General features: G+C 43.9%; 1 protein-coding gene across 4 annotated transcripts in view; it reads right to left on the reverse strand.

Annotated features, from left to right (window-relative positions):
* The window catches only part of SHANK2 (SH3 and multiple ankyrin repeat domains 2), a 358,561-nt gene that overhangs the window by 312,135 nt on the left and 29,216 nt on the right, over window positions 1-17,210 (reverse strand). For all 4 annotated transcript variants that reach the window (XM_062621925.1, XM_062621926.1, XM_062621924.1 and 1 more), the window contains one exon: window positions 973-1,192. In XM_062621925.1, the coding sequence (XP_062477909.1) occupies window positions 973-1,176 (204 nt within the window). In that variant the 5' untranslated portion in view covers window positions 1,177-1,192. The remainder of the gene's footprint in view (window positions 1-972; window positions 1,193-17,210) is intronic.

Raw genomic sequence — 17,210 nt, forward strand, 5'->3', positions numbered from 1 at the left:
CCTAACATTCCAGACACTGAACTTTACAAATTCAGCCACAAAAGAAATACAATTACTCAATTAATGAGACATTTTTTAACAAATGAAGTGTCTGTTCAATTATTTCTGTAAGATAAGAGAGATTGTCTTTTGTTGAAAAGTCCCTATTTTCATCCAGCAGACTTAGGGATGTGAGAAACAGCTATTGGTTCACCACAAAAGGTTCATTTTATCCTCTCTGAGATGTTCCCAGTTTAAGTGGTGAGGAAGAGGGAGAGAATAAAATGGTGATTTCATGTCATTGTAAAAACCAATCAGAAGCTTTGTTCTTCCTCCAAACTGAGTGTGCTGATTTCTCTGGGTTGAAGTCTGAGAAACAACACCATGTAGTAAAGGCACAGCAGCAAAGGAGGAAGGAAAGAGTGATTTGTACTTCTCTTTCCTCATCTTTAAACTCTGAAAGACACCAGCTACTTAAGAAGGATATCTTGTTATGGAGGATAACAGAAAAAGGCAACAAACACGACAGAGAATTTGATGACCTCCTGCTAGACCCCAGTCTAGCACCACACCACAAACTACCTCATGAAAAGAGAAATTAGAGAAAACAGTGGGATTATGTAGATACGAAGCTTTTGTAGAGATAACATGATTTTGGGGTTCAATCTTCATCTGCTGATGAGATTTTAGTTTTCTAATCCTCTTTCTTCTACCCAAACACCTCTGACTGCAGATCAGACAGGTATTTTGGGTTATGATCACAGCTTTCATCAAGTTAACATACTACATACACTCTCTTGGGTGCGATGGTGTCTTCAGTTTAGCCTATTAGTCAGATGTACCACCAGGGTACAAAATGTAGACATTAAAAGAAAACATGACATAAATTTTGCCTGTAATATATCAAAATTGTAAGAGAACAGAACAGATTTACTGCAGACTGAAGCCAGCAAAACTTCAGCTTCATTTTATTTGTAATGCAATATGATTTACCGTTTGCTGCAGATCAGGTATTATAATTCGAATCACTAACGTGTTGCTCTGACTGTCTTCCATTCTGCTGCTTGGCTTCTCTGCAGTTGCTCTAATTGTGTCATAAATGGTTTCTTCTTTGGAGCTGTCGGATTCAGATTCAACAGAATAGTCGGAAAAGCTTTGTGCCATTTCATCTTCACTTGATGTTGGGCTACGAGGCATGGTCAAGTTCTTCAGCCTGCCAATACAAAGAAGAAAGAGGAAAAGGTAAGCTAAAGTCTTAAACATTAGCCAGTTACAAGTTTAATTTTCTTGGAAGTAACACGCATTTAATAACAAAGTTTTATGTTTCATCCTTTTATTTCCTTCCGTAATTTATGTGGGTATCAGAGGATAATGGAAACAAATCTGCCTACCAAATTACTACAGAAGAGGAAGGAGGACAGGGGAAGGAAGAAAGAGTAATAGAAGGGAAGATGACCTTTCATCCCAGGTCCATCCAATCCCCCAAAGGACCTGGAAAACCCCAACAGGTTCTCTGCTAAATAGAACTGTAGCAAACTGTGCTTAAAGCTCTGGCTTTCAAGCTTACCTCTCCCAGTGCAAAAAGACATTTCAGGAGATCAATACAGGTGCTAAACATCATCCTGTACATCAAGAAACTGCACAGGTAAGGCTTCAGTGAAAGACAGTGTATTCAAATAACAGAATCAAGCAAAAAACTGAATCCTACATGGAATCAGAAAGGTGTAGAGGCTGCTTGGTGGTTTGCTGCTCACACAATATCCTTCAGTATCAACACTACCATAATACATCTACTATACATGCTCAAATACAGATTTTGCAAACCTTGTTAATCTGTGGTATAGATCAGGCTAAAATGAAAGTAATGTTTTTCCAAAGTAGGGACAGTTGCATTCAGAGGTCTCACAGTAAGAACAGCAGAATATTTTCCAATCTGGGTTTTTCCAACTACAGCAGCAAAAAACGTTGCACAAATTAAACGTTTCTCCAGAAAATGAAAATTATTATTCTATGGGAAAATGGGTGAAAACTTATACTGCAAAAATTTAAAAGACCATCATAAACTTTGCAGTACCCACATTAACAAAAGACATTAAAGCAGAAGTAAAGCACAGAAGGGTGAACTGACTTTACCATGTCACACATATGAGGTGACTGTACTGAGAACCCCAGATACATGTCTTCTAGAATGGTCTCAGAGGCAGATCCCCCAAAGTAAATACAAACAACAGTGGCGACTAAGAACTTTTTTTTTTACCACCGTGTTTAATGATGTAGCTTGAGCCAACTAAATATCACAAGCAGATTACTCATGCCTCTTCGCTGGTCATTTACAGCACAGCGATTACAAAGCAGGCATGAAAGGCTACTGCTCTCAGTCAGCAGTCTAAGGTGACCGTAGGATGGAGCCAGTATTCACACCAGAGGATGGCCAGTGGTGAGGCAGACCTAAAGCTTGAGATCAAGGCCAAGCATTTCCAAAGTACATCACACACCCACACCATCAAGTCTTACCGTGAGGATTTCTGATGAAGGCCAATTGCAGCAGTGTTATCACCCTCAGCTATAATTACTAATGAAGACAAATGCAGTGCATTCAAACATCTGAAAGCATTCCAGTTCGCAGCAGCTTAATGTGCATCCCTATTTACAACAGAAAACTCTTGAGGGAGTATTTCATTCTCTTACTCTTCACTGAACTGTAAATTAATGCCACTCTCCAAAGCACCTTAAGTCAATAAAAAGCATAAACACCTTATTTACCTTATTTATCTACCAATGCTAAATCACATGAAGTCAAACTATAGTAGGTCAATACACAGTGTTTAAGAGCATGAGAGGTATTTAATAGCATTTAAGAGCGGTGAGAGGAAAAAGACATTAAGACCATCACATGGTTTGTCCCTCCCTAAAGCGATCTGAGTGCACAGTAGATTCCAGGGCAATGGATTCAACAGAGAGCAGTAAACTGCAGTTAAACAGCACAAAGAGCCTAACTATTCTATGATTCTAATTAGGAAAAAAAAAAACTTCCCAATGTGTTGGCAAGTGGTTTGTCATGCAAAAACTACTCAGAAATGATAGAATCATAGAGCAGGTAGGGTTGGAAGTCACCTCATTTTCTGGAATACAGACTTAGAAGGAATAATCCAAAAGTAACCAGGGAATGGATAATGACAGACTGCATCTATAGCAGCAAAATTAACAGAGCTCGTGTCCCACCAGTGCTCACAGAATCATAGAATGATTTTGGTCGGAAGGGACCTTAAAGTGCATCCAGTTCCAATCCCCTGCCACAGGCAGGGACACCTTCCACTAGAGTAGGTTGCTCCAAGCCCTGTACAACCTGGCCTTGAACACTGCCAGGGATAGGGCAGCCACAGCTTCTCTGGGCAATATGTGCCAGTGCCTCAACGCCTTCACAGTGAAGAACTTCTTCCTGGTATCTAACCTGAAAGAAAAGATTGCTACAGAAAAGCAGGTCATCAAAATGCTTTTCTTAAAGATAACAGAGCAACCTCAGAAACTAAATCAGTGCAGGTGCCAGTGTAGGGCAGATCCTGCAGGAGAGCAGAGTTCAAGCATGTCTCCCAAAACCTACAGGCACCTTAGGGTAATAGAATAGAATCATAGAATAACTAGGGTCGGAAAGGACCTTAAGATCATCCAGTTCCAACCCCCCCTGCCATGGGCAGGGACACCTTACACTAAATCGTATCACTCAAGGCCTCGTCCAACCTGGTCTTGAAAGCTGCCAGGGATGGAGCATTCACAACCTCCCTGGGCAACCCATTCCAGTGCCTCACCACCCTTACAGGAAAGAATTTCCTTCTTATATCCAATCTAAACTTCCCCTGTTTAAGTTTTAACCTTTTACCCCTTGTCCTATCACTACAGTCCCTAAGGAAGAGTCCCTCCCCAGCATCTCTATAGGCCCCCTTCAGATACTGGAAGGCTGCTATGAGGTCTCCACGCAGCCTTCTCTTCTCCAGGCTGAACAGCCCCAACTTTCTCAGCCTGTCTTCATACAGGAGGTGCTCCAGTCCCCTGATCATCCTTGTGGCCTCTTCTCTGGACTTGTTCCAACAGTTCCATGTCCTTTTTATGTTGAGGACACCAGAACTGCACACAATACTCCAGGTGAGGTCTCACAAGAGCAGAGTAGAGGGGCAGGATCACCTCCTTCGACCTGCTGGTCACGCTCCTTTTGATGCAGCCCAGGATACGGTTGGCTTTCTGGGCTGCAAGCACACACTGAAGCCAGCTCATGTTTATTTCCTCATCAACCAACACCCACAAGTCCTTCTCCACAGGGCTGCTCTGAATCTCTTCTCTGCCCAACCTGTAGCTGTGCCTGGGATTGCTCCCACCCAGGTGTAGGACCTTGCACTTGGCATGGTTAAACTTCATGAGGCTGGCATCAGCCCACCTCACAAGCGTGTCAAGGTCCCTCTGGATGGCATTCCTTCCCTCTGGGGTATCAACCGAACCACACAGCTTGGTGTCATCGGCAAACTTGCTGAGGGCGCACTCAATCCCACTGTCCATGTCAGCGACGAAGATGTTGAACAAGACCGGTCCCAACACCGATCCCTGAGGGACACCACTCGTTACTGGTCTCCAGCCGGACATTGAGCCATTGACCACAACTCTTTGTGTGCGGCCATCCAGCCAGTTCTTTATCCACCGAGTGGTCCATCCATCAAATTGATGTCTCTCCAATTTAGAGACAAGGATGTCGTGTGGGACAGTGTCGAACGCTTTACACAAGTCCAGGTAGATGACATCAACTGCTCTACCCCTGTCCATCAGTTCTGTAGCCCCATCATAGAAGGCCACCAAATTGGTCAGGCAGGATTTCCCCTTAGAGAAGCCATGCTGGCTGTCACCAAGCACCTTGTTGATTTTCATGTGCCTTAGCATGCCTTCCAGGAGAATCTGCTCCAAGATTTTGCCAGGCACAGAGGTGAGACTGACTGCTCTGTAATTCCCTGGGTCATCCATTTTCCCCTTCCTGAAAATGGGGGTTATATTTCCCTTTTTCCAGTCATCGGGAACTTCACCTGACTGCCATGATTTCTCAAATATGATGGCCAGCGGCTTCACAACTTCATTTGCCAGCTCCTTCAGGACCCACGGATGGATCTCATCAGGACCCATGGACTTGTGCACGTTCAGGTTTTTAAGATGGTCTCAGACCAGTTCCTCTCCTACAGTGGGCGCAGGGTCTTCATTCTCACAGTCCCTGCATCTGCCTTCCAAGACTTGGGTGGTTTGGTCAGAGCCTTTGCCAGTGAAGACCGAGGCAAAGAAGTCCTTCAGAACCTCAGCCTTCTCCAAACCCTGTGTAGCCAGTTCTCCCAAGAGCTTCCTGAGGGGGCCTACATTCTCCCTTGTCTGTTTTTTATTTGCTATGTACCTGTAGAATCCCTTCCTGTTATCCTTAATACCCCTAGCCAAGTTTAATTCCAACTGGGCCTTAGCTTTCCTAACCTGGTCCCTAGCTTCCCGGACAACATCCCTGTACTCTTCCCATGCCACCTGCCCTTGCTTCCACTTATTATAAGCCCCTTTTTTTCATTTGAATTTTCCTCAGGAGCTCCTTATCCATCCAAGGAGGTCTCCTGGTCCTCCTGCTGCACTTCCTTCTGGTTGGGATGCAACACTCCTGAGCTTGTAGCAGGTGATCCTTGAATATCAACCAACAGTCTTGGGCCCCCCTGCCCTCTAGGGCTGTATCCCATGGAACCTTACTAAGCAGGTTCCTGAAGAGGCCAAAGTCTGCTCTTTGAAGTCCAGGGCAGTGAGCTTGCTGCACGCTCTTCTCACTGTCCTGAGGATCTCAAATTCGAGCATCTCATGATTGCTGCATCCAAGGCTGCCCTGGAGAGTCACATTTCCAACGAGCCCTTCCCTGTTGGTGAGCACGAGGTCCAGCATGGCACCTCTCCTTGTCGGCTCCTCTATTACTTGAAGAAGGAAGTTGTCTTCTACACAATCGAGGAACCTCCTGGACTGCTTGTGCCGGGCCGTACCGTCCTTCCAACAGATGTCAGGGTTGTTGAAGTCACCCATGAGAACAAGGGCCTGCGAGCGTGAGGCTTTTCCTATCTGTCTATGGAGTGCTTCATCCGCAGGTTCTCCTTGATCAGGCGGTCTGTAACAGATCCCCACAGTAATGTCTCCCATAGCTATATTCCCTTTAACCCTGACCCACAAACTCTCTGTGGACTGCTCACCTGTCCCCAGACAGAGTTCCATACTCTCCAGCCTATGCCTAACATAAAGGGCAACTCCCCCTCCCCGCCTGCCAGGCCTGTCTTTTCTAAAGAGCCTGTAACCACCAGTCATAGGAGCCATCCCACCATGTTTCTGTGATGCCTATTATATCATACCCTGTAGACATGCACACATCTCTAATTCCTCTTGTTTCTTCCCCATGCTACAGGCATTTGTATAGAGGCATTGGAGCTGAGCTCCAACTGAAGCCGGCTCATTGGCTGGAGCAGCTGGGATATCTCTACATTGCTCCAAGCATTTATTATAGGTTCTGGCAACTGACTGGGTGTGTTGGGATGGAATGATGCCCCCCTCCCCCAACACATCTACTTTAAAGCCTCCTTGACCAGCCTGGCAAGCCTCCTACCAAAACTGCTCTTTCCCTTCTTTATCAGACCAGCTCCACCAGCCCCCACTAGACCTGGCCTACAAACTTGGGTCCCGTGTTCAAGACACCCAAACCCCTGACTATGACACCACCCTTTTAACCATTTATTAACCTGGCCAATCCTCCTAGCTTTTTTTAGGTCCTCCCCTGTATTCTGGAAAATTGATGAAAAGACTATCTGAGCTCCAGAGCCCCTAACCACCTCTCCCAGGGCTCTGTAGTCCCTCTTTATGTTCCCCAGGCTACTCCCTGGGACTTACTAGAGCAGGCAACCTCTCTGCCACATCCCTGATCCGTGCCCCCTGTAGGCAACACACCTCCCCTGAGACGGGGTCTGGCCGGCTCTGAAGTTGCATGGAAATGGAAGATACCATCTGTTAACTGCCACAGCTCTCAGAGTGAAGTTGCTACCTCTGAGGAACTGTTTCAGTTTTCTCTCAGTGATCTTCCAAAGACTGGACTATCAACAACCAAAACAACTGCCTCGGAAGAAGTCAGGTAGGTTGCCTGGCTTACCTAGGCTTGTATCGTGGTTTAAACCAAGCCAGCACCCCAGAACCACACCGCCATTCGCTCACTCCTGGAGGGATGGGGAGGAGAATCAAAAGAATGTAACTCCCACGGGTTGAGATAAGAACAGTGCAGTAACTAAGGTATAACACAAACCACTACTGCTACCACCAATAATAATAATAAGGGAAATAACAAGGGAAGAGAATACAACACCTCACCACCCACCAACCGATACCCAGCCTGACCCAAGCAGTAATCTAGCCCTTATGGGTAACTGCCCCCAGTTTATATACTGGGCATGACGTGCTGTGGTATGGAACACCTCTTTGGCTAGTTTGGGTCAGGTGTCCTGTCTGTGCTTCCTCCTGGCTTCCCCTCCTCCCTGGCAGAGCATGAGACTCAGAAAGCCCTTGGTCAGAGTAAACATTACTGAGCAGGAACTAAAATCATCGGCGTTATCAGCACTGTTCCCAAGCAGAAAGTCAAAACCACAGCACTGCACCAGCTACTAAGGGAGAAAAATGACTGCTACTGCTGTACCCAGGACAGCTTGTATAGCCAAAGAAAGCAGAGCACCCCAGGATCCTAACTCCCAGCTGGCGATTCATTGGTTGAAAAGGATATTACACAGCTAAAATACAGAGGAGTGTTTGATGAAAGGATTGTCTGGGATGTCTCATTTCAGTTTCTTAAAAACATAACAGATAGTAGGCTTCCCACAGTTAAGCTGACTGTGTTTTATAACAATGTGCTGCTTCAGTGGCTGCTCTTGCTATAGAGAAGTGCTGAGTGAAGAGAAGTCCATCTGTCACTGAATAAAAACAGATTTCCAGTGATCTTGAAAGTAAACTGACAATGGAAATAACCACCACAACACTCTTTGCTCCACCTCACATCCTCTGCCTGTATTTTCAACTCCCATATCTTCAGCTCTGCTGGGCAATCTCCCTCCCTGAACCCTGCACATCCTAACCCCAGCTGAACAGAGCTCTGGCTGGTTAAACACCACTTCTGACACAGGAAGGCCATAAAACAGCTGGCAGATGAAAGAAGGAAAGGATGGATTTATGCTTACCCTTATTATGGTACTTTTCCCTTAGCACCTTGCTCTTTAGCTCTGCAGGAGCACTGGGATGTTTACTCTGCCTCTATGACTATTACCAGGTTATGTTTCTCAGGCAAACAGATGACATAAGTTGAGCTCAGACTGCTGCCTTCCTTCACACATGCTATTTTTAGCTGTTCTGGGGTTGTTTTTTCCTCTATCCAGCTGGCAATTTTCATTAAATCTGCAGGAATTTCGTATCAACCATTAAGAAGAGTTTAAAACAGCCTATGAATAAATTAAAAGAAACCATGGGCAAGTAGCGTGACCATCTAACTGCCTTTTTCTTTAAAACAGAAAAGACACAAAAAGCCTTATAAAAGACTGGAATTACAACAGTGCACAGGTAATGAAAAGGCGAGAAATTCAGCTCCCAGAGCTCGCTCTCTCTCTCTATGGGAATGGCGAGCTGCAGTGAGTGGAAATGGACACAGACAGGGAAAAAAGCAACAGCAGCAAGAGACTGATCAGGTTTTTCGAGACTTATGGTTGTTAAACACCATCTGGAAAGAATTTATTAAATATAGATGTTTAAATTTTCAGCTATCTTAAATATTATAAACTTGAGACTTACTGAAGAGCCTACATGGATGCCAGGGAGGGTCTCTTCATCAGGGACTGTAGTGATGGGACAAGGGGTGATGGGTTTAAACTGAAACAGGGAACGTTCAGGTTAGATATAAGGAAGAAGTTTTTTACTGTGAGGGTCGTGAGGCACTGGCACGGGCTGCCCAAAGAAGTGCTAAACGCTCCACCCTCTCCAGTGTTCTAGGCCTGGTTGGACAGAGCCTTGGGTGACATGGTCTAGTGTGAGACGTCCCTACCCATGGCAGGGGGGTTGGAAGGTTGGAACTAGATGAGCTTAAGATCCTTTCCAACCCAAACCATTCTATGATTCTATGAATATCACCGATACTGAAACACACTGGCTGAGGAATCTTCATTAAACATAGATGTATTATCAGATACACAATGCACTTGCCCACTACAAAGATCATACTTTAAAATTTTCAGTTTTGGCTACATGCACTTTTGTTGACCATGCAAAGTAACAAACCCTCCTATCTCGCTTCATACTGGCAAATATGGAACACAATGATATACATACATACACAAAACTCTATTTTAAAAGATCTGTCCCATATAAAGTCCCATCCCTATTATATCCCCCAGCAAATACAGCACGTGCAGGTGTGTTTGTCCAGTGTGCCTGGAGCAATCCCAATAGTTAATATATACCAGCCAACTACCATAAGCAAACAGCTCCACACAGAGATCCCATTTTTCTCCAGGGCTTCTCTGGCAGGAGCAGAACAGCGCTGCAGCTGAGGCCAAGACTCCCCTGGGTTCTGCAATGGGCAAAAATAACATCTTCTAACTTCTTTAGGCAGAAGTTCTTGCCTGTGAGGGTGCTGAGGCGCTGGCACAGGGTGCCCAGAGAAGCTGTGGCTGCCCCATCCCTGGCAGTGTTCAAGGTCAAGTTGGATGGGGCTTGGAGCAACCTGCTCTAGTGGAAAGTGTCCCTGCCCATGGCAGGGGTTGGAACTGGATGAGCTTTAAGGTCCCTTCCAACCCAAACCATTCTATGGCTCCATAGGGTCAGACAGAAGGACATGCAGACTTGGACTAACTTTTGGTAGGAAAATCACAACAATGGACATTAAAGGGTGCAATCCTTCCTTCCTGACCAGTGAGAATCTGGGTATGTTACCATGTGAATGTAACCTAGGGTCTTGCACAAGTGGCCATTTCAGACTATTTCAGACTAATCACAATAGCTATTAGTTCTCCTCCCTCTAAAATACAGCTGAGGCACACACATCCAATATCCTGTCCAAGGTCTGGGAGCAAGGTTTCAAATTCAAGGGTCACTGGCTCCTTGTCATGGTAAGAACAACCTATTTTTATATAAACATTCATTTGCACAATAACAGTCCTGTTGCCTGCAGGGAGAAGTCCTCCAGACTGCTATTGTCAGGTGAGTTCAACATGTACCTGTGGGAATCTCTTGGATACAGAGTCAGCATTGTTATGGGCTGAGTAATGCCATTAACCAGGCTGTGAGAAAAGTTTGGTGACAGAATAACAGCAGCTGTTACAAAGAGGTATTTAATCATTAACTCTGAAGAAAAACTATTCAGGAAATGGATTTCCATCAATGTAAAACATGTCAGAGCTCCCAACACTTGGATTCTGTGGCTTTGTTTGGGATTATGTGTATCAGCTCAACAACCAGCTCACCAACTTACTAAATTAAAAAGCTGGAGAAGATCAAGCATTGCCTTTTCTCATTATAGCAATATTAAAACCAAAACTCATTACAGACAGAACTGAAGATGGGGGGGGTATAATCCCAATGCTCCATGCATTTCACACTTCCCCTCACCCCTGCAGAACAGGTCACAGAGAAGAAAATCCGAATTGAAGACCAACTCTAATGGACAATTTGCAATTTGATGGGTTCAATCTCCACTTTGCACTCTCATTTTAAAGCTATATAACTGGCATCCCCTCCCAGAGAAGCAGTCGCACCCTCCCTTGTGCCCCAAACCACTCTACTCTTGCCCCCAGACTGCTCTAATCTCTGCACTACCATGAACACTGAAGCAGAACAAAGCATCAACCCAGGTTAAACTCCAGCTTTTTTCAGTTTGGGAGGTTAGTTTCAGCATCCATCACATCTCTGAACTGGATCACTACGCAAATGTTTGCATAAGCTGCAGGAAGAAGATGGCAGAGGGCCAGAAGCAAACAGCCAGGGCATGAAAAGGGCAGAGCCACTTTTTCTACAGGCAGTATTAATGTTTGCCAGCATAAAGCGAATGTGAATCACCACTGCCTAAATGACAGGAAACAAATCTACATAAATACGGCCATTTGATTAACTCTGATTAAAATCCCTTGATTATTAGTACTGAAATAGGGTGACTCTGAACAGGACACTCTGCTTAACCCCACAGATACAGAATTCCTCCAGGCAAATGCAAAACCTGACTGAATACATCTATAGGAAAAAAACAGAGCATGCAGGAGTGCTAACCAGCCCATAGCAAAATCTCAGGAGAGACAAGGCACCTGGAGCTACCCCTGTTCTCTCAGGTCCACAAGGAGGCAGCTTTGGTGCTGATGGATGGATGCAGTTCTGGGCATTCTGACCTAGTTCAAGATGTCCCTGCAGCGGGGTTGGAAATAGACAACCTCAACCTTTGAAGATCCCTGCCAACTCAAACTATTTTATGAAGCTGTGCTGGTCAGACTCCAGAGTCCAACACTACCTTTAAACTCTTAGGGAAAGACAGTGGCCAGGCAGCAAAAGGTAGCACAGTTCTCTCAGTCGTTGCCACTCACTTACAGGACACATAGATGAGGTGCCACTAGGCTCAGCACTTCCTGATCTCTGCAGGCTTTCATGCTGCTGAAGCACCTCCCTGCTGCACTGCAACTGAGCCCATTTGCTATTACAGAAACTGCCTTAGAGAGGCTAAGTCACAAGTAGCACTTTCTTGGGGCTCAAGAGATATCCAATGATCAGCAAGGTCGATTTCACACCTACACGGTCTCAGGGCCAAGGTCCACCTCATGGTATGATTTTATTTAGAAACAGAGATGTAGTTTCAGAGACTGAAAACTAAAGGGTGTAAAGAGTTAATCTGTTACGCTGCAGTTCCCTTCATTTGTCTCAGTAAAATGGGACAAATGATTCTTGAGTCTTCTGTAAAGGCCTTCCACTCTGTGGAAGAAAATGCTAGAAAACCAAACCCCCTCCATGGTAATTAACTAAACAAATTTAATCAGACACTATTTTGCTGTTCACAATCCCCATAATTATAGTTTTATTCCCTGTACACCATTCCTTCACTTAAATTCACTTTGGTTACATTGTCTGGTAATGCATTTTTGATCTCCCTGTTAAATAACTGAAACACCCAAATAAATATTTTAGAAGGTGTGTGCTGAGGCATAAGTATTAACATACCGGAATGCCAAGCAAAATTCCTCCTTTTCTCTGAAGCTGTTGTTTCTCAATGTGGCACAACCTGCCTCAAAACTTAAATATTGATTGAAATCCGTATTGAAAACCAATGGTTGTGCTTATTGGTTCTTACCAGTTCCATCAGAAGATTCTTCTTACCACCCTGTTTAAGGGAAGATTTATGCAGTCCTTGATTCCTTTGCTGGGTGATCTGCACACGTGGCAAACTGTTCTGCAAAAGGGCTCAAACGTAACATTTTTTCCCCTTTTTTTGAGGGGAAAAAAGAAGAAAATTGAGTGAAGTAATTGTTGAACCTGCTCCTGACTTTGGAGGCAGGTTGTTATCCCTTGTTCACGTGTATTTGCACACCACAGACTCACCAAGAAGAGGCTAAGCCTCATTAACTTCTGGTATTTAGAGTCTTAAATACCATCATATGATTAAAGTGGGTCTTAAGATCACACTGTAAGAATGTATTGGGTTTACTTCATTGTTTTTAAACAGATGTACTTCACCATTAGCACTCCTGTGCATATACAAGATCTACACATGCAAACTATCGCAAATACAGGGTAGTTTTCTCAAAGTTTCTCCAGTTTCCTTTGTCCCCTCTTCTACTTCGCGTTTATTCTCATTGTAAACTAGTCAGCTGCTTGTGGTACCTTCAGAAAGGCTGAAGTTCAATCAGGCAGATGCAAAGAGATTTTAGGGAAGGATAAATACAAAGAATACAGGAGACAAGCACCTTATTATACTGAACAGAAAGGCTGGAATTCAGGCAGAGAAACAGAAGCTGAACAAGCTTAAACCTATTTGAAATAGAAGTTGAACATGAGAAAACAGAAAAACATTTGAAGCAGGAATTTGATATGAGAGAATAGAAGATGCAAAAAGGAAGCAGGTGTAAAGATTCAGCACAAAGAAGCATGGGCAGGTTGGTTAAAATGGTTAAAATCAAACGTATTACTATGGGAAACATAGGAAGTATTTATAAATGTTAACCACAGTGAAGTTTGCAGTAAAGGCCAACTCCCACTGGCAATATAATATCTTAAGGGCCTTCTTTCAAGTACCTGCAAAGTTTCCAGTGCAATTTTGGCTAACCTTTATTTAAAGGTCATTCTTCCAGACAAGGAATCAGGGCCAGCCCCACAAGCCCCACAGCAAGTTGCTTCTAGGCTCTGTTCACTTCTAGAGCTGTATTTAGTATGGCCTCGCAGTTTGTACATTTATTAGAACTTCCATTTTCCAAAAGACTAACTAACAAACAAGAGTATTCAGAAGTCATTCTTTATATAGTTCTTGCAATGGATGCTATAGTTTACCCAGGACAAAATCATAATGTACTTCAAAGTGCATTAAATCATTAAAGTGCATGAAATCGTGATTTAAGAGACTGAATCCCACAGCATTCACATACACTTCCTTGTAAAAAGAACTTGCAATTTGAAAAGTTGCCTGTACAGGATGTATTGATCAATAATTCCAAAAACCACCTCAAACAAATATTCAGCTAAAGAAGCTAAATAAGTAGCAACTAAATAACTAATCCAAATATCACAAAAATCTTTTAAGGAAATGCATTAAGCATATTATCCCAGCTACCAAGTTTACCAGCATCCCAAATCTGAGATGTGCCTTCTTAGCCTCATAAATTCAAATAAATACCCCTTTCTAAGCAAGTAGGGTTGGATCTGTCACATTATATTGTTGAGCTTGCTAGGAGCAAAATTACATTGAGTAACCTTCTGAGACCCTTTGTAAGCAACTTCATGTCCCGCATGAGGAATCAATCATGTATGAAATCCCACTGCCATCAACAGAATAACTTCAGGAATAACTCCAGAAGACTTGACCCTTGCAAGTTGCAAGTTCACGAGTAAAACAAGAGCCAGGGTAAGCTATGAAAAGCCAACACAAAACATTGAAAACTTTATCCAGTTCTGCATCCAGTAAGGCATTCCTTCATCAAATGACAGCTTTTCACTTATCAAACCAGGAACACTCGCTACAGATTCAGCTGTTACACTGGCCCTGGACCCAGTCCAAAGAAACATTTAATGTCATGCATCACAGAATCATAGAATAGTTAGTGTTGGAAAAAGAGTACCTGCATAAAGTAACTGGAGGTTTTTAAGCTGCAAACTCAGCAATACAAAACATAAATGAAACAAAAAAAAACCTTCAATTACCTGAAACAAGAATGATACCCGTATCCTGGGCTGCATCAAAAGGCGCGTGACCAGCAGGTCAAAGGAGGTGATCCTGCCCCTCTACTCCGCTCTCATGAGACCTCACCTGGAGTATTGTGTGCAGTTCTGGTGTCCTCAACATAAAAAGGACATGGAACTGTTGGAACAAGTCCAGAGGAGGCCACGAGGATGATCAGGGGACTGGAGCACCTCCTGTATGAAGACAGGCTGAGGAAGTTGGGGCTGTTCAGCCTGGAGAAGAGAAGGCTGCGTGGAGACCTCAGAGCAGCCTTCCAGTATCTGAAGGGGGCCTATAGGGATGCTGGGGAGGGACTCTTCATTAGGGACTGTAGTGATAGGACAAGGGGTAATGGGTTCACACTAAACCAGGATAAGTTCAGGTTAGATATAAGGAAGAAGTTCTTTACTGTAAGGGTGGTGAGGCACTGGAATGGGTTGCCCAGGGAGGTTGTGAATGCTCCATCCCTGGCAGTGTTCAAGGGCAGGCTGGACAGAGCCTTGGGTGGCATGGTTTAGTGTGACGTGTCCCTGCCCATGGTAGGGGGGTTGGAATTGGACGATCTTAAGGTCCTTTCCAACCATAACTATTCTATGATTCTACACAATGTAACCAATTACGAGTTGTTCTCATAGTAACACAGAACTATTACACCACTCCAATATTAAGAAGTCAGTATCTGTTTATAAAAGATGAATGTAACGGTCATTTTGGTGGCCCCAGAAGTTTTCCTTACAAAACAGATACACACAGGGTACGCAATTCTCTCTTCTAGCCTTTCTCTTTCCAGCCTCTGCTTGCACTTGACTACGTAAATATCAAAAAGATTAGAACATGGTGGAAGGGAAAGGACATAAGAGACTTTAAAAAGATTTACAAGAGGAATCCAAGAACATTTCAGAGCTTGTTGAACACATTTACCTCAGGTTCATCTCCCTGGCGGAAGAGGCAGCTTTGCTGCTTGCTCATTTGCATTTTATGCTTATCAACCTTTTTCCTCTTTATCCACAAAGAAAACATTTTGTGAGAGTTCAAATACAAACATCATTAAATGTTAACACAGAAGCACTGTTCCTGTCTTGTTATGAAGATTAGATCAGGTCCTGAGAGCAGATAAAGCAGTTTCCCTCTTCTCCTTACATAGATAAGAGTTAGCAGTTAAGAGTCTGTTATAAAGCTGAACCTGAATTTGCCTCAGGTGTGATGTTGAGAGGGGTTACTGGTTATTTTCATTTATTTGCTGTGTTGCCAAAAATTGCTTGCATAATTTTAATCAAAGAAATAAAAAAAGCAGTTGAAAAAGCTAAGCTTCAAACAGATGTTCCATTTTTCTTATAAAACCATGAGTTATCTTTATCCAAGAGCTGATTGAAAATAATCCAATTACCCTTTGCTGTTGTGTGCGTTGGGTTTTTCTCCTTGTTCACTTTCAACAGACTCATTTTTATTTCAACTCAGCAGGAAATACCTCTTGATATCTGGAGAGGACCCCAAGTCTTCAGCAACCTAATAGGTTTGGGGGCACAGATCTCACACTCTCCAGGTCTGCAAACCTGGGGCAGTCCCCCACCAAAGTGCCCTGTGGTTGGAGAGGTCCCAGTTAGACCACTCCAGAGCAGTGCTCTAGGGAGGACACCAAAATGTGGGAGTTTTGTTCCAAAGCCCAAAGCAATTAAACTTTCCAATACAGAAATCATAGAATTATAGAATGGTTTGGGTTGGAAAGGGCCTTAAGATCATCCAGTTCCAAACCCCTGCCACAGGCAGGGACACCTCACACTAGGCCAGGTTGCTCCAAGGCTCTGTCCAACCTGGCCCTGAACACTGCCAGAGATGGGGCAGCCACAGCTTCTCTGGACAACCTGTTCCAGTGCCTCACCACCCTCACAGTAAAGAGTTTCTTCCTTATATCTAACCTGAACTTCCCCTGTTTCAGTTTGAACCCATTTTTTCTCTATATAGATTTGCAAGTTGTTAGATGAAGAGACCAGTTTCATTGACCAGCTTCATTTGTGGTCAAGTTTCATTTGAATTACCAACATAAGGGTCCAAAAATCTCAGATCAGGAGCGGCTGTACAAACATACGTTAAGTTGTGACCATTATCTTTCATGTTGGTGAGTATATTCACAATACATGAAGTACTACCATAGGTGAATAAACATCTAGTTCAGCTGCTGCCTTGGTTAGGACCATTAAACCAACTCGTGTAAAGATTAGGGAAGAAAGGTAGAAGGACCTGGCCTTCATATACTTCTTAATCAAAGCACCCAACAAATGGTGGCCCGGAAAGGATGTTCATGCTGCAGAACTAGGGCAGGTTTAGCCAAACTCCAGCGTAAGCAAAGCCACGTGCTGTGTCCTCGCTGTCTCTGCACCCATCTGTGCATGTCTGCAGCAAATAGCCCTGGTTCCCAGTGACAGATGGTCTCCAGGATTCCCTTATTCTCACTGCAGAAAAACTTACCTGGCATTTTTTAGAGGAAAATTTGAAAGGCTTTAACCTACACTCCAGCCTGTGCAAGCAATTCGCATGCTGCAATTAAGGCCATTCTTTAGGACTGTGTATGTGAATGACGGTGGTGATGGCAGACTGCAGGCTCAGAAAGGTTAAGTGAGCTGCCAAGATGACCCAGGCAGCACAGGGTTGCTGGAGAAGAACTGAGAAATAAATTAATCTCTTGACCTTTGAAATTTTGAGCCAACTCATTGTGAAGGTAAGAAACTCCTTTTTCTCAAATTCTAGCTAGCCAAAATTCAGG

The sequence above is a fragment of the Pezoporus occidentalis genome, unplaced genomic scaffold, assembly GCF_034315485.1.
Source record: "Pezoporus occidentalis ecotype Australia unplaced genomic scaffold, CSIRO_AGI_Poc_V1 ctg236, whole genome shotgun sequence".
Taxonomy (NCBI): Eukaryota; Metazoa; Chordata; class Aves; order Psittaciformes; family Psittacidae; genus Pezoporus; species Pezoporus occidentalis.